Below are 23,788 nucleotides of genomic sequence, written 5' to 3'. Positions count from 1 at the left end.
GCAGGGAGGCTGCTGGTCCGGGCTGGGTTTGTCCCGCCCTGTCTGGGGACATCAATCCTGCTCACGGCACCCAGCAGACGGTCACACCTCCGCCTGCGCCACGGTCACCGCGGCAGCGGGCTCTGGCACACGGACCACCAGCAACTACAAGTTCACTTTTCACTTTTAAATACTGTTTTGAAAACCGACTAAAATTTACATACAGTAAAAGACACAGACCTGAATGTACAATTTGACGTGTTTCGACAAACGTGTTTACATCTGTGTAACTGACAGCCCAGTCAAGAGCTAGAACACGGACCCTCAGCCCCCGCTGTTCTGACTGCGATCACCATCAGTCCCTCCGGCTTTTTCTGCAAGAACCTACTGGCTTTTGAAAAGGCATTATTATCTGTTCCTCCCTGAAATGTAGGACTTTTTTTATGTTGCATGAGTGATTCTTGGCTGTAAGAATGTGTCATGAGATTTATAATCGCAGTCAAGAAAACAGCATGTCTAGCGGCCACTCTGGATTCATCTTTGTTTCTCAAAGTTCTCATGCTGAAATTGTTCCATTGCCTCGGGTGGAAATATGCATTAACCATATGAGCATGTGTGTGGAGGCTGGGGCGGGGGCGTGGGGCGACAGCCCCGGCTGCACTGGGGACCCGGGCTGAGCGGTTCCGTTGCAGAATGGCGCTTCAGAGCCCGTGCCCACAGCGGGCCTGCTCGCACTTTGCCCCGGGCCCAGGCGGGAGCAGAAAGAGTGCTGGCTTTTTCCCAGTCGGCGTGGCTCAGTGGTTGAACATTGACCCATGAACCAGGAGATCACTGTTGATTCCGAGTCAGGGCACAGGCCCGGGTTGATCCTCAGTAGGGGCGTGCAGGAGGCAACTGGTCAATGATTCTCTCTCATCATTAACGTTTCTATTTCTCTCCTCCCTTTCTCTCCCTGAAATCAATGAAAACATATATATATATATATTTTTTTTTTTAAAAAGGACGCAGGCTTTGGAATCAGACTGGAGAGGTCAGCTGCCATGTTGGGGTGACCCACTTAACTTTCCTGAGCTCCGGCTGCCCCCGTGGTAACATGGGGAGGGTAATGCCCAGCTGAAGGTGTTGCTCTAAAGGTTCAGTGAATGAGCAGATGCCAAGGGCCTGCCCTGTGCCAGGCCTCCCTTCACTTCCTGAAATGGCAAACTTTTCCACGTTCTGACTCTTGCTTATGTCGGCTGGGAATAGAGTCATCAACTCTGTTAGCGGCACTGGCCCTCGGTCAAGTATGTCCGACACCGGTTACCCTCAGGGCCCTGCTGCTTGTGTCTTGTGACTTGCCTCTCGTCCACTGGGGCCTTTCCCTGTCCCAGGCATGTGAGGAAGCCCAAAGCAGCCAGTCCCCTGCCCACCACACCCATTAAGACACTCAGAAGATGGAGACAGTCGGTGTACTGCTTATACATACAGGTGGACAAAGTGGGCCGCAACAGACAGGGGCCTTAGCAGCCATTTAAAGAAATGGCAAACCTCAATTCTTAAATCTATACTAATAGAGGAATATGCAAATTCTCCGGGGACCCCATAACGTCACTACCAATCAGGACGGGGGCGGGGCCACAGCGGAGAGCTCTCAGCATGCCTGTGCTGGGCGTTCGAAGGGCGTGGAGAGGAAGGGAGAGCAGACAGGCAGTTAGGGGTATCAGGCCAGGAGGGGAGAACAGTTAGGGGGATCAGGCCAGCAGGGGAGAGCAGTTAGGGCCATCAAGCTGGCAGGTGAGCAGTTAGGAGCCAGTGGTTCCAGATTGCGAGAGGGGTCCCGGATTGGAGCGGGTGCAGGCTGGGCTGAGGAACCCCCCACCCCATACACGAATTTTGTGCACCAGGCCTCTAGGTTATTAATAAGAGCCCAACAACCCAAAACAACAACCAAAAGGTCAAAACTGGCAAAGGTGCAGAGGCAGCACGGAACAGGCAAATGGATGCAGCTAATAAAAATGCAAAAGCTGTGCCTTCTCTCTCGTAATCCAGAAAATGTAAATGAAAGCGACAATGAGACGCAGTTTGTGCCCAGCAGACTGGCTGAGATTTAAAAGCCTGAGGACGCAGGGGGCTGGTCAGGCTGTGACGTTGGCGGGAGCTCTCGGGCATGGCTGGGAAGGTGTACGTTTCTGTCGGCCTCTGAAAGTGGCATCGAAGGAAGGCTCTCCTTGTGCCCAGGAGACCCATGTGCAGATGGTCACTGGAGATGGTTCGTAACAACAAGAGCCTGCCAGTGATGCAGATATCTGGGGGTCACATGACCAAGATTTGGTAGAGAGTACAATAGGACTGGAAAGGAGAAAGTCCCATTTAGTTATATATATATATTAATTTCAGAGAGGAAGGAAGAGGCAGAGAGCAGAGAGAGATAGAAACATCAATGATGAGAGTCATTGATCGGCTGCCTCCTGCACGCCCCACACTGGGGATGGAGTGAGCAACCCATGCATGTGCCCTGACTGGGAATTGAACCGTGACCTCCTGGTTCGTAGGTCAATGCTCAACCACTAGCCATGCCTACTGGGATAGTTTTATCTTAATGTAACTTAAAAGAAAAGAAACCACGAAGTATTAACACTTTGTAGTTCTATTATCAGTGGTTCTAAAAGTGGTTTTTGTCCCTAGACCTCAGCATTTGGCGTCACTTGAGAACTTTTAGCGAAATAAATTCTCAGGCCCCAACCCAGACCTACTGAGTCCGACCCACCGGGATTGGACCTGCAAGCTGAAATTTTTAAATATGTCTTTTCAATTGATTTTAGAGAGAGAGGAAGGGAGAGGGAAAGAGGGAAACAGCCATTGGCTGCCTCCTGCACACCCCCTACTGGAGATCAAGCCCGAAACCTGGGCAGGTGCCCTATGGGGGACTTAAACCAGCCACCTCTTGGTTTATGGGAGGATGCCCAGCCAACTGAGCCACCCTGACCAGGTCACAGCTGAGTTTGAACACAGCCCTCATTACCATTGTTCTAGTTGACAACGACATGGTGTTTACCATCTTGTTCTCTGTGATTTTCTATATTTTTTAAATTAAAAACTGAAATAAACACAAGCTTTTCTTTTCCATTCTCCCCAAGTCCCTCTGGGCTGTGTTAACCTCATCACTAAAGGCTGACTAAGAGCACAGACTTAGCACTGCCATGTAAGGCCTCGGGTTCGGGCAGATCTCTTAATGTCAAGCCAAAGGCAGAGAGAGAGGGGGCAGATTTATTAACTCTTATTCAAATGTGGGTTGTCCAGTAAGTACATCAGCCTGAAAATTGTGGTCCCTCGGACACTTCTCCCTCGTCATCTACAGCAACCAACCGGCACGGAGGGCGTCAGGACGGCACAGGCCCCAGGCCACTTTGAGGGCAAGGCCTACATCATGTCCTCGGGAAACAAGCTAGTTGGAGACTCAGGGTGTGTGAGAAGATGAGGTGCAGGACCGGAAGGCCTGGCTGTCAGATGTCTGGCATTATGACAGCCACAGAGGACTCGGGGGGGTCTGTGGGCCGCTCTTTGGAAACTCGGCCTCTGTTGAGAGAGAGGAAGGTCATAGTTCAAAGAACCCCGTGAACTAAGGTCGCAGGATTCTAACTCAAAGGCCATGTAAGCGATCTCAGTGCACGTTGAGGGTGTGGAATCCATCTGCGATTTTTATCCTGGATGGATGGATGGATGGATGGATGGATGGATGGATGGATGGATGGATAGGTGGGTGGGTGGGTGGGTGGGTGGATGGGTGGACGGATGGATGGATGGATGAATGAATGGATGGATAGATGGGTGGGTGGATGGATGGATGGATGGATGGATGGATAGGTGGATGGGTGGGTGGATGGGTGGATGGATGAATGGATGGATAGATGGATGGATGGATGGATGGATGGATGGATGGATGGATGGATTAGTGGATGGGTGGATAGATGGATGAATGGATGGATGGATGAATGGATGGATGGATGGATGGATGGATGGATGAGTGAGTGGGTGGATGAGTGGATGGATGGATGGGTAGAGCATTAAAACAGCTGAGTGATGGGGTAACTTGTATGCCCAAAGCAGTGGCCCAGGAAGATAGGCCTGGCCTAGTGTCAGAGATGGACTAACGGCAGGAAAACCATCAGCAGTGAGATGTCAGGCTTCAAAGAGAATGAGGTTTCTCTGGTGAAGCAGATGCAGGATGGGGTGCGGAGGAGTGAGAAGGGAAGAGGATTGTGAGAGCAACTCTAATGGCCGTCTGAGTGCCACTGCTGCTGTAGAAGTCTACCGGGAAGGTAGTGCCTTAACACGAATGTGCCATGGTATGGTTTGGAGGCCAGAGCGCAGACTGGTTCTCCCTGGGCTAACATCGGTGTGGGTGGGCTGTGCTCCTGTGCGGAGTCCGGGAGGAATCCTTCTCTTGCCTGCAGGCTGCCCACATCCCTGCAGCCCAGATCTTCCCATCTCTGACCGACTGTCCTGCCTCCTGCTCCAACACTGGGCCCCTCACCCCCCACATGACTCGGGTGACCTATAACTTAATCGCATCTGCAGAGTCCCTTTGCCATGTAAGGTGACCTCTTCCCAGGCTCCAGGGATTAGGATGAGGCCGTGTCTGGGGCTGTGTTTGCCTACGGCGTGAATATGTCTGTAACTTGATGACTGCCTAGGGCAGTGATGGCGAACCGATGACACGCGTGTCAGAGGTGACACACGAACTCATTTTTTTGGTTGATTTTTCTTTGTTAAATGGCATTTAAATATATAAAGTAAATATCAAAAATATAAGTCTTTGTTTTACTATGGTTGCAAATATCAAAAAATTTCTATATGTGACACGGCACCAGAGTTAAGTTAGGGTTTTTCAAAATGCTGACACGCCGAGCTCAAAAGGTTCGCCATCACTGGCCTAGGGTTTGGAAGAGAGGTGGAAAGCCTGCGTGGGCCACGTCGGCCCCTCGATTCCTGTTAGCTGGTCTGTAAAACGGGGTGGGGAAGGGGGTGGGTGGGACTTCCTCCCGAGCCTCACACTGACTGGAATGTCACCATTATGGCATCTGCCATCTCTCTTGTTCCGCCCGCGTCTTCACTGCCTAGAACACAATTCCAGGTGATGTCACAAAGTCAGGTGTCGTTGGGACCCAGGAAGGTAAAAACTTTCAAACTCTTGTCAGTGCGAAAGACTGCAGTAGATGCTGCAGGGCTCGCGAAGCTGCCAGGGCTTTGTCTCGGGTTGGCAGCCTGGTTTTGTTTGCTGTTTTAAATTCTGCTGCGAGCACACCGGTGCATTCATACCAATCATTTTGGACACTTTTCTCTCCTTACACCAGGTTGTCGGCGTCGCCCAGGCCATCAACAAGAAGTCGGGAAACGGCGGGACGTTCACTGAGAAAGATGAGAAGGTACAGAGCGCGTCTGGTGTGGTGTCTCCTCAGGGTGGACAGACCTGCAGAGGAGCTGCTGCTGACGCTGCCTTCACTAAGCAGCCTGCGGGTTAACGTGATCTGAAATGGTCCGGATGCCGCCTGCGGCAGACACAGGGACCTGCAGGGGAACCTGTGCCATCCGCTTAGTCAGCTCCGCTCTGTGTGGCCACGCCTCCCCCACGGCGTGTATGTGTGAGTGCGTGTGTGAGTGTGTGTGTGTGTGCGTGTGTGCGTGTGTGCGTGTGCACACACTGGGGCCATACAGAGGGTGACATGGACTTTCAGTTTGCTCACTACCTTTCATCCTGCTATTAAGAAATTCAGCCTTGCTCTGGCTGGTTTGGCTCAGTGGATGGAGTGTTGGCCTGTGGACTGAAGGGTCCCAGGTTTGATTGTGGTTAAGGGCACATGCTCAGGTTGCGGGCTTAATCCCCAGTAGGGGGCATGCAGGAGGCAGCCAATCAGTGATTCTCTCTCATCATTGATGTTTCTATCTCTCTGTTCTATCTCTCTGTCCCTCTCCCTCTCTGAAATCGATAAAAATCTATTTAAAAGAAAAAAAAGAAATTCAGCCTCGAATAAACCCCCTGGAGCCGTGCTCCGAGGCCAGCACCATAGGTCAGCTGGGCGTCGGACCTGCCCCCTGTGAAGCCCAATCACAATGTCCTCTAAGCTGGGCACACGGACGCAGGGCACCGAGGCGTGCATTCAGGCTGAGCGTGCGAACCAGCTCCAGAAAGAGGGCCGTCAGCATTGTCCTGTGACAGGCCACACACCATCTGCTTCCTCTCAGGACCGCAGCCCGCACACCTGGTCACGGCTGCATCTACTGGCGGGTTTGCCATCCCTCTTCCTGAAGAGGCGTTACACGTGTGCCAGGGCGCCCTCTATCCTCCCCCCCCCCCGCCCCAATTTCTCCTACCCAAGCCCAGTGCTGTGTCCGTCATTCCCTGAAAGTTAGGCGCTTTGGGAGACAAGACTTGTCTCCACGCTGGGGCTGTGTTGGCCCTGGTGTCGGTCTCTGTGTCTAAATTGCTCCAGAACAAAGCAAGTGCCTGTAAAGTCAGGGTCCTGGGCATCCACTCTCCCGTCTGTGAATGCCTCCTGAGCGTGTGTGGTGGACGCATGGCTCTAGGCAGCTTTCTGTCCCATTATCTGTTTATAGTTCATGAAATGTGAACCCCTCTAGAAAGGCCGGGATCCTTAGGCCATATCACCACTTGGCAAAATGAATCCACGATTGTGGGTCCAGCGTGCCAGGTAAAGATCTATTTTAACCAACAAGCAATGTAAGTGTGAGCACACCACCTGAGTATAGTATATTGAGGACAATAGTTACCTGTTAAAAGGAACACAATTCAACTAATATCGGCAACTTTAGAGGGAAGTGTAATTGCCCGTCTTCTCCTAACGAGCACGAGAGCTTTATTTGCCCCGGGAAGAAGTTATAAGCCATTTGCATCTCCTCGGCATGGATCTGAGTCACCGTCATTCAGAGGCCACACGAGTTTTTGCATAAGAGCAGGTTCCCATTTCTAAGAAAGAGACCAGGTCTCCATACCACTCTCTCTCTCCTTGTTCATGTCTACCTAACTTACAACATAGGAGGCTGTGTCGGTGCTGGTCACCCTCTAGGGGGTGCCACTTCGCTTACACCCGCTCTGCCTCATTTCCTGATTTTACGTAGAATAAACATCTCTCCTTCGGGCTCTCCCGTATTTATTTCAACTGTACCTAACATTGGATGCCCTTTGTGTTTCCGGCAACAGACCCAGACAGTTGTAGAGACAATTCTCACTTGGTGTTGTCTGGCCCGTTTTCTAGGACTTCGCCGCGTACTTGGCATTTTGTGGGATTGTTCTGCACAACGCACAACTCTACGAGACATCGCTGCTGGAGAACAAGAGGAATCAGGCAAGTCCGGGGCCTAGAGAGAGAGCTCGGAGATTCTCTCTAAATGTGTTAAATGTTTATCTAATATATGCGTGTGATTTTTAGACAATCTCTGTGCACGACTGAAAATGCAAATAGCACAGATTCAGTTTCTAAATATGTCAGTTGTTCCTTCTAATAGTTATTTCTGCTTCCTTCTTCCCAAGTTCATAACCGTTGGGCAGTGTTCACTAATGAACAGGGGAGGGCTTATTTGGCTTTCACCACCCTTTGCTTGCATGACCCTTAGCGGACCAGTATCATCGGTCACTGTTTTGAGTTACGGGGTGGGTTGCATTTGTCATGTTAAATAACGCTTTCAGTTCTTGCTCCATCCACAAGAGATGTCATCTCTTGATTCCATGCTTCGTAAGACCAGGACCTCAGCATCTCTCATCTCTCCTTCCCAACTCCTCCTTGTCACCTCTGTTTGCCCATCTGGACTTTTTCTTTTATGTCGCCCACGTGGATGACATATATATTGTCTACAACCATGATTAACTGTGTGGGTTTTTGATTGTTGTTTTGTTTTGTTTTTTACCTCTAGGTTAATTCTAAAGTTGCAATTTCAAACAAGGTGTTCAGAAGTGCCAGGGCTGTGAGAATGTTGTTCATGTTAGTTTTTCTGGATGTTTCTGAATTCCATTCTTTTTCCCTTGAACTGTTTGCTTTGGTGTCATCTCATGCTGTTGGTCCTCCCACACTGCGACTCTCCATTATTCAGGCATTCTGTGGAGTTCTTTTTCTCGGAGATCTCCAAGTAGATGTTCTCCATCTTGCCTCTTTCAAGCCAAACTTGTCACCCCATGACTGCTGCCCAGGTGTCAGCATAGAACTGCCCTTCACAGCTTAAGGCTCATCTGCAGCCATGGATCCCACAACTCCTCTCTCAGCGCATCCCCTTGCTGTATTGCCACACATTCTCAAGTAACTCTATGAGGAGGGGAGTGGTGAAGGAAGCTTTCTGAATCCTGGCATGTATGAAAATGTCTATTGTACCATCCTGGCAAGTTTTGCTGGGTACAAAATTCTCAAATGAAAAAAAAATCAGTTCCTCAGATTTTAAAGGTAGTGCTTTGTCTTCTAACTAGTATCCATGTTGTTCTGATTCTTGGTTCTTTGTAGATTTTTTTAAATGTCTGTGAGCTTTTTGGATTATTTCTTTATCTTTGCTTTGGTAACTTAATTTCACAATATGACTTTTTCTTTTCCCTTTTAATTTATCATGCTGATACCTGGTCATCCCTTTCAGCCTGGAGACTCATACCCTTCCGTTTTATGTGATTCTTTTTCACTATTTATTTGATGACTCTTCTCCCCTGCTCTCTATTTTTTCTCTTTTGAACTTGTATTAATAAGACATTGGACCTTCCATTGCCTTCAACTGCGGTATCTCCCTAACTGTTCCCATGCTCTGGGCTTGTCATCCATTCACCCAGACCCCGTGTTCACGAACACAACTATGACCCTGTCACTTCCTTCCTGCAAACTGTCACCATCCAACTGCTTCAAGAGATATACAGGGTTTGGGGTTGTTTCTCTGCTTCACTCTCCAACCTCATCTGCCCAGCTCTCCTCTTTAAACTCCATAAGCACATGAAACTTGATGGAAGCTAGTAGTGTAGTGTGCTGCTTTTTCTCAATTCAGTTCTTTTTGACTGAAATAGTCCCCCTCCCCCACTTCACCTCAATGATTTCTACTCATCTCTCAGGCCTGGGCTAGGACAGTATCACCTCCAAAAATATTTTCTGTAATATGTACACTTTCTACCCCCTCATCACACTCATTCTTTGTGACATTGGAAGAAATTCTGTGGAATTCAAAGGAAAGAGAACTTACCAGGAAAATCACAAAAAGAACTAATACTTTGTTTACTTTGGACAGTATTTAATATGTCCTCTGAAAATGTCGATAAACATTAATACACATTTATTATTTATGAACAACGTGTTTTAAGTGTCATATGCTGTTCAAAATGCCTTATAAATGTTAACTTATTTTGTTCTTACGGCATTCCTATGATTTTGGTACTACTGTTATCCCCATTTTCAAGAAATTTTCCCTAAATCACAAAGCTGGCAGGAAGGGAAGTCGGAATTAAAATCTAATGACTCTGGCTGGATTCAGAGTCTATGATAGGACCACTGTACTAACTGTAATAACAATTGTTAGTAAGCAGAATGCAAACTTGCTTGTAACATGTTAGATTAAATATATATAAACAACGTATAGCTCATATATATCATTATATTGCTTTAGTGGTCACAAGCAATCCTATATAATAAAAGCCTAATATGCTAAGTGTCTCGTCGTCCAGTCGTCCATTCAACCAATCAAAGCATAATATGCTAATGATATGCTAAGGTTGCTCAAGTGCTCGCTATGATGTGCACTGGCTACTGGGGGACAGACGCTCCGACCTGTAGGTTAGCTTGCTGCTGGGGTCTGGCCGATTGGGACTGAGCGAGAGGGGTCAGATATGCCCTGGAGCCCTCCCACAGTCCCTCCCCAGCTGTCCAACCTCCCATATCCCTCCCCAGCCCCGATCATGCACCAGTGGGGTCTGTTGGCTTGGCCTGCGCCCTCTCACACTCCAGGACCCCTTAGGGGATGTCAGAGAGCCGGTTTCAGCCCAATCCTGCAAGCCAGGCCGAGGGACCCCACTGGTGCACGGATTCTTGCACTGGGCCTCTAGTTACTAAATTTGAAGCTTGTGGTATCTTTTTGTCAGGTGCTGCTTGACCTGGCCAGCCTGATTTTTGAAGAGCAGCAATCCTTGGAGGTCATTCTGAAGAAGATCGCTGCCACGATTATCTCCTTCATGCAGGTGCAGAAGTGCACCATCTTCATCGTGGATGGAGACTGCTCCGTGAGTACAGAGTATGGCTTTTTTCTTGTTAGAAAGACAGAAATGGAGATTCCTTGGGCCACTGCTTGTAAACCCCATGTTAGCCTCGAACCCTCTCCTAAACCCTGTGTGGTTGGTCATGCAAAGCTGATGACAGTAGACCTGTCCTGGTTGAAGACAGGTAGGGGTGGGGGGAGGGTGCCTCAGTGTCCCTCCTCAAAGTGGTCACCATGGGCGTGTCCTGTGCTGCTGTGGTCAGCGGGTCCATGGCCTCGATGGGGAAATGCATTGTCGTTAGTGCTGACCTCCCATGGCTGGAAGAGCGGTGCCACGGCTGCTAGGAGCAGGGAGATCCCCATTCTGAACGGGTTGGGTAGCACATTTTCTTTTCTTTTTAAAATAGGTTTCTCATCTTATTTATTTTTTAAAATATATTTTTATTGATTTCAGAGAGGAAGGGAGAGGGAGAGAGAGAGAGAAACATCAATGATGAGAGAGAATCATGGATCGGCTCCCTCTTGCACACCCGCTACTGGGGATTGAGCCCGCAATCAGGGCATGTGCCCTTGACAGAAATCGAACCTGGGACCCTTCAGCCCACAGGCCAACGCTCTATCTACTGAGCCAAACCGGCTAGGGCCACGTTATCTTTTGCCAGAAATACTTTAAAAAACAAAGGGATGGCCCAATAGAGCCTCCATTATTAAAGCTGCCTGTGGGTCCCCAATCCTTTACCAGCAATGGGAAGCCACCAAACAGTTCTGAGTGGTAAATTTCAATCCACCGATTTGTAACGTAAAGAAAGGGATGGGCCCTGGCCTATTTGGCTCAGCGGATAGAGCTTCAGCCTGCGGACTGAAGGGTCCAGGGTTTGATTCTGGTCAAGGGCATGCACCTTGGTTGCAGGCTTCTCCCTGGCCCGGGCCCTGGTCAGGGCTCATGCAGGAGGCAACCCATCGATGTTTCTCTCACATCGATGTTTCTCTCTGTCTTTTCCTCTCTCTTCCACTCTCCCTAAAAATCAATGGGCAAATATCCTCGGGTGAGGATTAAAAAAAGAAAAAGCAAGAAAGAGATGTGTGTGAGAGGTGGTTCTCGTAGGGGGCTGGTTGCCTCTCGATGGGCCAGCCGCGCTTGCTGTTAGAATCGGCGCCCCTGGCCGAAGGCAGTTTTCCTTTCTGCAGTTTCTTTCCCTTCTCAGCCTGTGAACCACTGCTGCCAGGGGACTTCTATTGGATGTCCTTGTTCCTCTTCTTTTCCCTTTAGACCCTGGCGATAGGCTCCTTATTGGGGGGTTAGTAGGAAAGAGAGTGGGGTCACCACTTGTATCAGTCAGCTTCCACCATGTGTGATATCTTGAGTTTACGTTTTTGGGAGGAAGCAGAATAAAATATATTTAATACTTATATTTAAAGTCTTTACATTGTTTTAGGTAGTAAGATTGCACTGTAGGACCCAACATTATCCGAATCAGTGTGTGTGTGTGTGTGTGTGTGTGTGTGTGTGTGTGTGTGTGTGTGATTCTCATTAATAGGATATCAATTAGGAACTCTCTATGCTGTAAGGTAACCGGTATTCTCGTAGATACTACTTCATATGCTTTATCAGTTATAAAACCTGTAATGTAGAGATGATTATAAGAGAGTAGCCACCCTTTTAAAGTTCAGGTCAGCACTCACTAATGTAGTCTGTCAACTTAGCACGTTTCCCCTGTGATTTACTGTTGGAAAGTTATATACGAGGCCCCCCCTTTTTCAGACACCGGAAAAGTCATTAGCATTCGGCTCAAGCTTCCCTGGTTAACCCTGTCATGGCAGCGTCTGCCTCGGCTCACTGGTGCTTTGAATAAACTCCAGCCACAGGCCCGCTGATGCACTTTGCTCACTTTTAACAACTTCGGTTGTTGGGTTTAGGTAGGGAATTAAGTGACTTGATTTACGTTGCAGTTAGTTACCGATTAAAAGTATTTCAACAGCGTGAGCCAAAATCAAAATGTGAGCAAGAAAAAAACAACAACATGCTCCTCTCTCCTGTCCCCACGTCACGCTAACATCAGTGTTTTAGTCCTGCTTCCTTCCGATTCTTCAGGCGCAAGTATAGCTCGGCTGCAAATACGTACCTGCTTTTCAGTGTAACTTCAAAAGCGTTTCTCTCTGTTGCTCAAACCTTCCCAATTGTTTGGCTCTCACAGAATATGACTGCATGGGATGTCTTTCTAAAAAGCCATTCCTCTGCTGGGATCTAGCAGCAGCAATCGATGTCTGCATGAAAGCAGGACTGGAGGGTTTTGAAGAAATATAGAGAAATTTTGAAGCTAACATTTATTAAGACCTGGTAGAAAAAAAAGAGTGCTCAAAAAAGCATTCTAGGCAGTGGCGATCAGAAGCTATAGGAACATGGCTTTAATAGCATGATGTGATGAAGTGAGCGCTCGGTCCGGCTCCCTCGGAGAGTAAGTAGACAAACGTAACACCAGCCCGTGTCTGCGCGGACGCCTGGTACAGCCTCGTCACACTTACTCCAGCCTTGTCGCTGTGTTTCCAGGATTCCTTTTCCAGCGTGTTCCACATGGAGTGTGAGGAGCTGGAGCGATCATCCGACACTGTGACAAGGTAAAAGAACTCCGCCTGCATTCACCAGCCTGCGAAACAGGCTACAGCATCGTTCCGTGACCCAGTTAATTTCAGACACAGATGCTGTTGACTTTCATGTTCCCCGCAAATAATTTGGTTTGTGAAAATACTTCACTGTTGGATGTTATAAAGTCCCGGGGTTTGTGTTGTGTTGTGTTTACTCCAGCTAAGAAGTCTTTCCCAGAGTGAACGGTCCCGATGAGCACAGGCCTGGGCACCATGAGTCCTGTGAGCTGGCTCGTGGAGCCCCCCAGGGCTCTATTTCAATTAGAGTTTTCACTGCCTATCGGAGACCCCTGGACATTGGACAGTTTCTAGACAAAGTTTTCCGCGAATCTGTTCTGATTTGGAGTCAGCAGGGGATTTAATGCAGAAGGGAGCCTGCGGCCGAGTCACAGTCGTGGGCCGACCCTGGGGCTGGAGACAGGGCAGGTGTCCATTGGAGCTCACTGGTTTTTCATGGTTTTTTTTATGTTTAAATTCTTATTCGCTTTTCAGTTGTTGCTCGGAAACAGCAAAGTGTTGATGTGCGGAGGGTGTGGTGCTCCTGGCCCTGTTCTATCTGTGTGCTCCCACCGCCCGTGCACCCTGTGCGAGCTGCTGGCGCTGGCTTGCACGAGCCTTCCTGCGGAGTGTGGTCCGCCAGCCTCCAGCGACCGGAAGGCCTGGCAAATGCTGCTTATCACGGGACCTGTTTTTCATTTCCTTCCAATCATTTTCCCAGAAATTATTGATATTATATCGTTTGATCGTGGAAATAGGACATTATCTTAACAACATCTCTGCCTCCCACATGTGGGCTTCAGGCCGGTCTGCCTCCTTCAGCAGCGGAGTTCCTCATTCTTGGGACGGGCCCTCATCTAGATCACTTTGATTTTAGGATGCTGTGACATTTTTGTTGCTTTTTTATAAAGAACATTTTAGAAAGCTTCCAGATAAGACACATAATTATTGGACTAGTTTGCTTTTTGGCTTGCATAAATAATGAATTTATATAGGGACAAATATAAACATGTATATTGAAGACTTTACATATGTTATGGGATTAGGAAATTGGTGTGATAGGGAATATTAAATGTGTAAAATTATGAAGTACCTACATTTACCTTTGAATATCTGTGCAGCAGCATGTATGTGTAATTATTTTCATTCGCATTTTGAGTGTTGTTATTAATTCAGCCAGGTCCTCTCATTCCTGGCAGTGAGAGCTGAACTAGCCCAGTGACTTGGTGTAATAGTGACCCCTACTGGTGAATATGCTTTTTTTATTTTTAAAGCAAAGTCTTACTATACAGCAGCAGTTTTTAACCTGTGGGTTGCACCCCCTTTGGGGGTCGAATGACCCTTTCACAGGGGTCCCCTAAGACCATCGGAAAACACGTATATAATTACATATTGTTTTTGTGATTCATCACTATGCTTTAATTATGTTCAATTTGTAACAATGAAAATACATCCTGCATGTCAAATATTTACATTACGGTTCATAACAGTAGCAACATAACAGTTATGAAGTAGCAGCGAAAATAACTTTATGGGTGGGGTCACCACAACATGGGGAACTGTATTAAAGGGTCGCGGCATTAGGAAGGTTGAGAACCTCTGCTATATAGTATATTTACTTTCTTACTACATATTTGATTAGTTCCTGGTGAATACCATATTCCCTTTCTGTAAGCAAAATAGAGGTATCTTTTCATTTATGTTTTTAATCATTTCAAAACAGTCTTAGTATAAATATATTTCCTTATAAAGATAGCTAGTTGGGTATGATTACCTTAAAGGAGACTAATTTGCATGGATCATTTTAACCGATTCATTAACTGATTTTACAGTAATGAAAATTATTTAATACGAATGCCTTATTTCCGCTGAACATTTTAAACTTAACTGCTATTCTAATGATGCATTTAAAGACATCTTAGTGATTTTTAAAAAAAAGTAAAAATTAGATATGAGGCTGAGTTTTGTGAAAACGCTGATTAGAATGATGCTTAACAGCTCCTGCATTTTGAAATAGGACTAACCTGGTACTCATTGTCACCATCAGAATCTTAGTTCTCTTTCTAAAATTGCTTGTTGCTAGAACTCGGGCCCTCTCGCCCTCACTGGCCCACACGTTGCAGTCCAGACCCTCTTCCATGCAGTGACCGTGGAGGGAGAGGTGAGCAGTGAGGAAGTCAGTCCTTGTAGGCAGTATGTGTCCGCATAAAAGCCTGGCTCATTTGGTATCTTTCCAGCCAGCCCGCTTATCTTTCATAAATAAAGTGATGTGTTAGAGACAGCTGTGAAACGTTAAGTGTGAAACACTCAGGGTGCACAGGATGCAGAATTTTTAGCGTCGGATCACCGTGGGAGGAAGCGAGGGCTGCCCTGGGAGGTGGGCCTGAGGAGTCGGGGAGGGAAACGCATTTCCAGATGGGGGGGTTTCAGTTCATTCAAACCGAAGAGCCACCAATTAGAAGGGGAAAGGGAGTGTGACGGTGCACCGTTTACGTTAGCATTTAATTTTAGGAAATAGTGCTATTATTCCATATTCATTCCCTGTTAATTTATAAATCCACGTTTTTATCATAAAACAACACATACATAGGGTTAATCCTCTAAACTCACTTTCTTGGAATATATATACGGTACTAATTAATACTTATTGATGATAATTATATTAGAAACATAATTTTAGTAACACCTACAACTTAAAAATGTAGTGAAAAGGATTTTACCACGTTGAAAAAACTGGAGGCGGAGGAGAGTGCAGACTCTGAAATCAGACTAGTTGCATTTAAGTTCCACCACTTTACCGGCCCTAGGGCTTTGTGTAAATTATTGTACCTCTGGAGGCCTCAGTTTCTCCATCTGTGAAATGGGCACACTTATACAGGAGCAGGGCTGGAGCTCGCACTGAGCGAGATAATTCCGGGACATAGTAAGTTCTCCGCATTCGCTGCTGTTTCTGTCTCTCGGCTGTGTCTTTCTGTCTTTGGCTTACACCGCCTGCAGCTTCCAATTAGCTCTAAAGCACAGACATTTCTCAGTGTGTCTCCCCCCTTCCCCCCCCCCACCCCCCGTCTTCCCGAGGTGTCCTCCCATACACCCACTGATACCTGCTTTGTGAAGAGCCTCGGACGTCTGAGTGAGCCAGGGCCTCGGAGAAGCGGGTGCTGAGACTGGACTAAATATGCAAGACATTCAGGAGGGAGAGAGGGCGGGGAGGGCCTGTGGAGGCGTCTCAGACAGGGGTGAGGCGTCGGGCAGGGCTGCGGGGAGCCCTCCTTTCGGGAGAGTCCCAGCTGTGGCGGCACCGTCCCTCGCAGCGCTGGCCGGCGTGGCCTCCGTGCAGCCGTGGCCGTGGCTTAGAGCCGCTCCCCGCAGCTGGAGCCGGAGGCGCATTGCAAGGCCACCGGGAGATCCCTGTGATTTCAGGCCAGAGGCCCTATTCCTCGCATGGCACCTTCCATGCTACCTGCTGTGGTCTTAGCTGATCTTGGCCAATGTCGTGGGCCCGAAGCCACCGCCGCACGCCTGATGACTGGTGATGCAATGGCTTCCAGACGCGCAGACTCAGTTTCAGCACTGTCGTGTTTTATGGTGTTTTTATTCCCTTCCTGGGCGCCCCCCTCACCCCCCCCCCCATCTGTTTCTTCACATCCTTACTTCCTGAATCTTACCCAGCCTTTCACAGTCCCTCCAGCACCGCCTCCTCCCTGACCAGCTCCTCTTAGGTACACCAGCCCTCTCCTCCTCCCCACGCCCCGCCCTCTCCCCCTCCACAGGCCCCGCCCTCTCCCCCTCCACAGGCCCTGCCCTCTCCTCCCAATGCTCCGCCCTCTCCTCCTCCACAGGCCCCGCCCTCTCCTCCCAACGCCCCGCCCTCTTCACACGCCCCGCCCTCTCCTCTGCACAGGGTGGTACTATCGCCAGCTGCATTCCTTAGGGTCAGGCTGGATCCTGCATCATAAAAACCCCAGTGAAAGGCGCTCAGCGAGCGCAGTGCTGCTGCTCCTGGAAGAGCTGGAGGTGGCGACTCAGGTGCTCCCAGGCCTGGGGACCCAGGCACCCAGCCGTCAGGTGTGGCCCTCCCCTTTGGGGTCAGGGAGGCTGCTCCTGCGTCCTTTCCCGGGGTCAGAGGGCTGTGGGGGACCAGGCAGGATGGGCAGAGAAATGCAGCAGCTGCCTCTTCGCGGAGGCTTCTAAAAGCCCTCACGTTTTCTCTCTTGTCCTGTAGACTTGAACTTGCATGGCATCCAGCCCCAGGTGGCTGAGCCCGAGCCTTCCTTCGGGGGCCAGGGGTGCAGGTGCAAGGGGGGGTCCGGAGACTGGGCGCTACCCGGCAGAGTGTGCAGCTGCACGCCGACCACAGCGGCGTGACAGCCGATGACCCGCGTGGGCAGGCTCCGCGGGACACTGACCAGGCCTCCCTGGCCCCGGGCACTCAGGCTGCGCCTACGGAACGTGGGAAGGAAGCTCCCTCCGCATTCCTCCCCGAGTGAGAGAGGAAATGATAACTCAGTCACCCCAACACCACTTTTCCCTAAAGTGCCCATTAGGAACTGGAAAGCTTCGGGGAATTAAAAGAACGAGGTTTCTGAAAAGTCATGGACGTGTCACTACTTCTCCCTGTCAGCGTCTCTAAGTCGGATTTTACCCTCCCCCGCAAGTGACTAACTATTTTGGGTTTCATCCGGCTCCCGCTGTGAACAGGATGATGGTAAGGATAATAAAGCCATTAATAGCATCATTATCACTTCCTCTCCAGCCCCTCTTTCTCACAGTGACTTCGATGTTTCTTATCTTCCCAAAAGCCTGTCTTCCTTCCCTGAGACTCCTGCTGTCCGTGGAGGATCCGCAGTTTTAAAGTTTGCTTAATGAGCCTAAAGCCCATGCTTATCTCGAGATTTTCCTGGGATTCCCTCCAGATTATCTGTGTGGAGCGGGTTGGCTTCTGACTCCTCACTCTTCTTCACTCACACTAATACCAGGCACATGGTCACTGGGAAAATATTCTAAGTCAGTGGTTCTCAACCTTCTGGCCCTTTAAATACAGTTCCTCATGTTGTGACCCAACCATAAAATTATTTTCGTTGCTACTTCATAACTGTAATGTTGCTACAGTTATGAGTCATAATGTAAATATCTGATATGCAGGATGGTCTTAGGCGACCCCTGTAAAAGGGTCGTTCGACCGCCAAAGGGGTTCGACCCACAGGTTGAGAACTGCTGTTCTAAGTGAATGAGAATCTTTTGAAGAAGATACATTTTTTATGCTTTTTATGATCTTAAAAGTATCCTAAAAGATCTGAAAGAAAGGAGACGCAAGCTTGCTGAGTGAAGCTCGTCTCCGCGTGTCGGCTCTCCCTGGATTTGAAATGTGGGAGAGGTTGTTGGGGCGGGTACGTAGAGAAAATAACCGAGGAATAGGACAGGCTGGTCCTTGGTCACTCTATCGTCTGATGAAAATGAGACCTGGGAGGGAATTCAGGTGGATTTTACATTCAGCGGCACAAAAATCAACAGGCCTGTCGGCGATGGCAAGGAGATGACTTAGGGCGTTTAAAAACTTGCTGTAGGTCGTTGGAAAATTGTGGGTCTTTGTCTTTTCAAACCATTTCAGTTCTAGTAACCACCCAAGTTGTCAATCGGGAAGTGCATTTCAAGCCGCCTTTCCTAAGTACGACATGTGCTTGCCCGATGGCCGGAGACCTGTTCGTCTCTCTTATGTTGGTTTCTTTAACTCCGCTGCCCACAGAGCACTCACCTGCATTCCTCCCACAGGGACCGGGATGGGAGCCAGATCAACTACATGTACGCTCAGTACGTCGCCAGCACCATGGAGGCGCTCAACATCCCCGACGTCAGCAAGGACAGCAGATTCCCCTGGGCGGTGAGTAGCCGGTGTGGGGCTCGGAGTGCGGGCGGCCTTCCCTGACCAGATGCCCTTAGCACCTGCCGGGAGCTGGGCCACGATGCTTGAGTACTTCCCTGTGTACTTTCACCCGTTTTTAAATAATTCATTGGCACGTGAGATGATTGCTCTATTGCCCACTTCATGTCAGTGATGGCCCCAAGACAGGCTTGCTAGCGTTCTTGAGTTTATCCTCAAAAGGTAAGTTTTCCATGGCTTGAAGTGACGTACCTGGTGACCCACCACAGGGAGCAGCTCCATGGAGAATGAATATCTGTTTTCCCTGACAACAAGGCGGCAAAGACCCGTCTCTCGGCCATGGGAAACTTTGAATCCTGGTATTTTCTTTCCTTTTACTTCAGAGAAGCATTGCAGGTGGAGGCAGCTACCTCGCTGTTGTTGTTTCATATCTAGGAGGCCTCTTAGAAGTCAGCAGTATGGGCAGTGGTCACAGTGGTCATGCGTCCACAGAGGCCAGTGTGTAACACGTGGTGTCGGGGGGGGCGGGTTGACTCTTCTGGATTCTGCTCCTCTTGTTAGGCGACCAGAGACGCCTCCTCCAGGTACAGTGCATGCTAGTACTGGAAGCTGCTGGGAACGTTTAAAATGGGAAAAAAGAAATCTAGGATATATACTTGCCCGATTGATGTTTTTAGAGAGAGAGGAAGGGAGAGGGAGAGAGAAACATCGGTGTGAGAGAGACACATCAATTGGTTGCCTTCCGCATGCACCCCTATTGAGCCTGCAATCGAAACACATGCCCTTGAATAGGAATCAAACCTGTGACCCTTTGGTCGTGGGCTGACACTCTAACCACTGAGCCAAACCAACCAGGGCTAGGTTATTTGTATTTTTAATAATAAAAACTAATTGCTTTCTATTGCATTCATGTGAATGCCATTGCACTTCGTATATTTTCTGCACTCTTATCACTCCAGCTAATAAAACATGACTATGTTAGTGGGTTCAGATGTCCAATATAGTTTACATAACAGCATCTAATGGGAAAATCACTCTTTTTGTAATTTTTTGCTGTTGTTTTGTTTTGTTTAGAATGAAAACATGGTGAACGTAAGCCAGCAGGGCATTCGAAGTTTGCTTTGTACGCCTATAAAAAATGGAAAGAAGAATAAAGTGATAGGTAAGTAAGCTTTTCATTAACCTCCACGCTGCCCTTACTAAAGAAAAAAATAATGTATTCCCAGAAACTTCTGTCTTTCAAGTGTAAATTTAAAGAATAAAATGTGTAAAAGATAAAAATTGAAATGATAAAAGGATGTTCAACTAACCACAGGCATTTGGTGCATGTCTTATTAACTATGATGTACTTTCTGTAATTATTGTAATCCTGTTTTAACAGCGTGTTTGTTTAAGGATGACGTGTTGAGAGTCAGTAGACAGAGAAACATCGAGTTGATCATGTGCATTGTTTTAGAGTCTCATTTCTTGGTTTCTGGTTTTTCTTTCTTGAACATGTGGTTTAGATTGTAGGTTGTACTGATTCATTCATCAGAAGTATCTAGCTCTAGGCTCTGGGGTGAAACAGTCAACAAGTGAGCAAAAAAATTTAAAAGTGCCAGTGGGAACCATCGGACCTCTCTTGGCGTACGTTTTGTGTCCTCACTTGAGAACAGAGTCTGCAGTAAGCAGATGCTGTTTTTGGAGAGGAAAAGTCCCTGTAAATCAAAAGGATTTAAAAATGATCCCTGGGTGGGGTTTTAGCTGTGGGCGCATGTTGGTTCCAAGTAAAGGAGGAACTTGCCAGTGTTCCTGCTGTTTCATAAGTGGGAGAGACAAAGCATTTCAATGCTTGACTAGACTGTGCACCCCAGAGGCAGCCTGGAAAATGTCAGGGCTGTAGATCATTTTTCTTGCCTGTCACAGACCAGATTCTGTGATTGTGTTGTTCTGATAGAGAATCCCACAGAGCTACACACAGAACACAGATGGACCATGTGTTTTCTGTCATCTTTCCCTCCTTCCCCTGCTCATCCTTGTCCATTACTGACATTAAGGTGACATCACAGACATTAGGCCAGTGGGGGCCTGTTGTCTTGACAGATGTACCCTGAGGTTTTGTTTCCCACACGTGTCTCCTCGGTGCTCTGGCTGACAGTGTTTCCACCACTTTGCTTTCAACGCTGTAAAGGAAACACTTTCCTATTCAACATTCATTTATTTAACCAACTAGTCCCCCTACTTATTAGACTAAATGTGCCTTTTTCCTATATTGTATTTACCAGAAATCCTTCTGCCTGTTATTCACACCAACTCCTAATGTTCACACCAACTCCTTCTATTAGTCACAATTCCTATGTTCCCACCAACTTCTATCATTCACACCAACTCCTATTGTTCTCACCAACTCCTCCTCTTGTTCACACCAACTCCTATTGTTCATACCAACTCCCCCTATTGTTCACACCAACTCCTATTATTCACAATTCCTATGTTCACAACAATTCCTATTCTCACCAATTCCTCCTCTTGTTCACACCAGTTCCTCCTATTGTTCACCAACCAACTCCTACTGTTCATACCAACTCCTCCTCTTGTTCACACCAACTCCTGCTATTATTCACAACTCCTATGTTCACACCAACTCCTATCATTTACACAAACTCCTATCATTCTCCCCAATTCGCCCTGCTGTTCACACCAACTCCTATTGCTCACAGCAGCTCCTCCTATTGTTTGCACCAGCTCCTCCTATTGTTCACACAAACTCTAGGGCATTTTTTAAAAGGAATTATCCCATTCCCATCCAAAGAAATAAAAGTTTAGTCCATCTCCACTATAAATAACTTATGTTTCCATGTGTTTGTTAGTGCAAAGTCTAATACAAAGTACAGTGTTCTACCACACACTGCCTGACTGGGAGGCATGAGAAATAGGCCTTTTTACTGAATGTGATTCCAAATGGATTCCTCTCCCCCACCTCCTCCACTCACCCTTGTGTTGCAGTCTGATTCCACAGCACAAACTCATATCCTGAAATTACATGTTTAACTTTGACTTCTGCTTCATTTTATGTTTCACATTAAACTCAGTCATGTGGCTCTATCGCTGATGGCTCCATTGTTTATAAGACACTCGCTAGGGTTTTCCCGATGCAGCCGTGATTGAGCTGCACTGTGGCCTCCATGGAGCACGTTGATGTTTTAATGCTTAAATACCCAGTGTTTCCCCAGTCGGAGAACTGAAAGGTATGCCTCGTTATAATAAGCACCCGGAAATGAGACCGTAATAATCGGACTGGAATGAGAAAAAGTAACACTAAGACATTATAGCTTAAAATTATCAAAGTGAAAATTTACAAAGTGAAAACAAATATGGATGTTAAGGTTTCAAGCATCGATTGAAGAAACAGAGAAATGAGACAGATGTCATTCTAGCACCAGGAGACAGAGAAGGCTGCCTGTTGAGCCATAAATGCCAAGGAGTTTCTGAAAGATCTGAAGAATACGCCGCTTGCAAGAACACATTTCACACAAAAGGGGCAAAATTTGAATAAAGATAATAACATCAGACAAAATGGAATTTAAGGTGAAAACATCATGTAAAGGGTCTCTGTGGGGAAGCCTGAGACTTGATTGGAAAGTTGTGAGGAGGACATTGCGAGGAAAGGGAGGAAGGCTGTCTGCCCTGTTTATCGGAATTCCGACTTAGGGGAGACTTAGGGTAGTGTCAAAGGCAGCACCCCTTATTATTCCTTGACTTTTCCGAACAAGTCTGTGCACGTGCAGACCCCCGGGTGTTTACTGGAATCCTTTCGCTTAATCCCTGAATGACCTTACCTAGAGGATAGCGTGAATACACGTGTCCTCCCAAGATTACTCACACTATTGATTGTATCTAAAAAATAAACTTTATCTCAAACTGTAATAAAAGCCTAGCGAGGCAGGCAATCTGGGCTGCCTGGTCCTCTCTTTCACAGCAAACGTTGTGTCAGAGTAATCCATTCATCTGTTGCTCAGGGTCCGCTGGTCACCCCGCGCTGGTCTCCACATTGATTAGATTTAAAGTCCACAGAGGAATGTGTAATTGTCATACGTGCTTCTAATAAACTGAAAAACATCATTGACATATAAAAGCCAAAGCTGTTAAAAATACAAGGAGAAATGGACAAAATGGCAATCCATGCAATGTTAAAGAAAGGGGGGAAGTGAGGGAACATTAGAATTGATTAATATAAAAATGAAATGGACCTACTTGGCATATGTATACTTTTTATCTCATAATTTAAAAATACAAATTCCTGTCAAATATCCATCCAAATTTCTCAAATACTGTTGATAGTCACACACACAACACGAGCTCAGTGACTTCTGAGGAGTGGAATTGACAGCCACTCTCCTGGACCGTGATGCATTAAAGCTGGATGTGCAGAATGAAAGGGTCAGTGGGAAGGAGAAAACTCTCAGAAACTGGACGTGTTCTCCCGAATGACAGAGAAGAACTCCAAAGTCAGAACGAGAGCACAGTAGTTCTGTGGTTTCAACTACTCCATGTCCTAATTCATTAAATGGAAAATTCCAAAAATAGGCAATTCATGCATTTTAAATCGGATGACCTTCTGAGGACAGTGATGAAATCTCGAGAGTCTCATGCCATCTCGTGTGGGATGTGACCATCCCTTCCCCCCCATCTCCACCTGTAGAAGCCCGCCTATTTTTAGCATTGCCTTATTTCATTATTACTGTGCCTAATTTATCAATTACACTTCATCCTAGCTGTGTATATACAGGAGAAATCTTACTAGATAGGAGGTCTGGGACTCGCCATGGTCTCAGGCCTCCACTTGGGGTCTTTGGATGTATCCCCCATGGATAAGGGAGCATTTTAGAAAATTAATGGTTGTATTGATAGAACAAATACTCAAGGTACATGGTCAAAGCTATACACTCGGGAGATATATAGTTGTAAATATTTTGTTATTATTAATAACAAAATTATTTGAATTAAGTGGTCAACTGAAGACATTAGAAAAATAGGACTTTCTCTTTTTCACCCTCTACACTTTTCTCCCCTAAATCTACACTAATAAAATAGAAAAATGGTAAT

At 47.3% G+C, this 23,788-nt stretch overlaps 1 protein-coding gene across 2 annotated transcripts in view; it reads left to right on the top strand.

Annotated features, from left to right (window-relative positions):
• The window catches only part of PDE5A (phosphodiesterase 5A), a 139,372-nt gene that overhangs the window by 42,660 nt on the left and 72,924 nt on the right, over positions 1 to 23,788 (top strand). For both annotated transcript variants that reach the window (XM_081092068.1, XM_081092069.1), the window contains exons 4-9: positions 5,313 to 5,384; positions 7,233 to 7,322; positions 10,073 to 10,210; positions 12,734 to 12,801; positions 18,595 to 18,703; positions 19,778 to 19,865. In XM_081092068.1, coding sequence (XP_080948194.1) covers positions 5,313 to 5,384; positions 7,233 to 7,322; positions 10,073 to 10,210; positions 12,734 to 12,801; positions 18,595 to 18,703; positions 19,778 to 19,865 — 565 coding nt within the window. The remainder of the gene's footprint in view (positions 1 to 5,312; positions 5,385 to 7,232; positions 7,323 to 10,072; positions 10,211 to 12,733; positions 12,802 to 18,594; positions 18,704 to 19,777; positions 19,866 to 23,788) is intronic.

This window comes from Myotis nattereri, assembly GCF_964212035.1.
Source record: "Myotis nattereri genome assembly, chromosome: 5".
Taxonomy (NCBI): Eukaryota; Metazoa; Chordata; class Mammalia; order Chiroptera; family Vespertilionidae; genus Myotis; species Myotis nattereri.
Note: the sequence above shows the minus strand (reverse complement) of the source record. Positions and strands in the feature narration are given on the sequence as shown.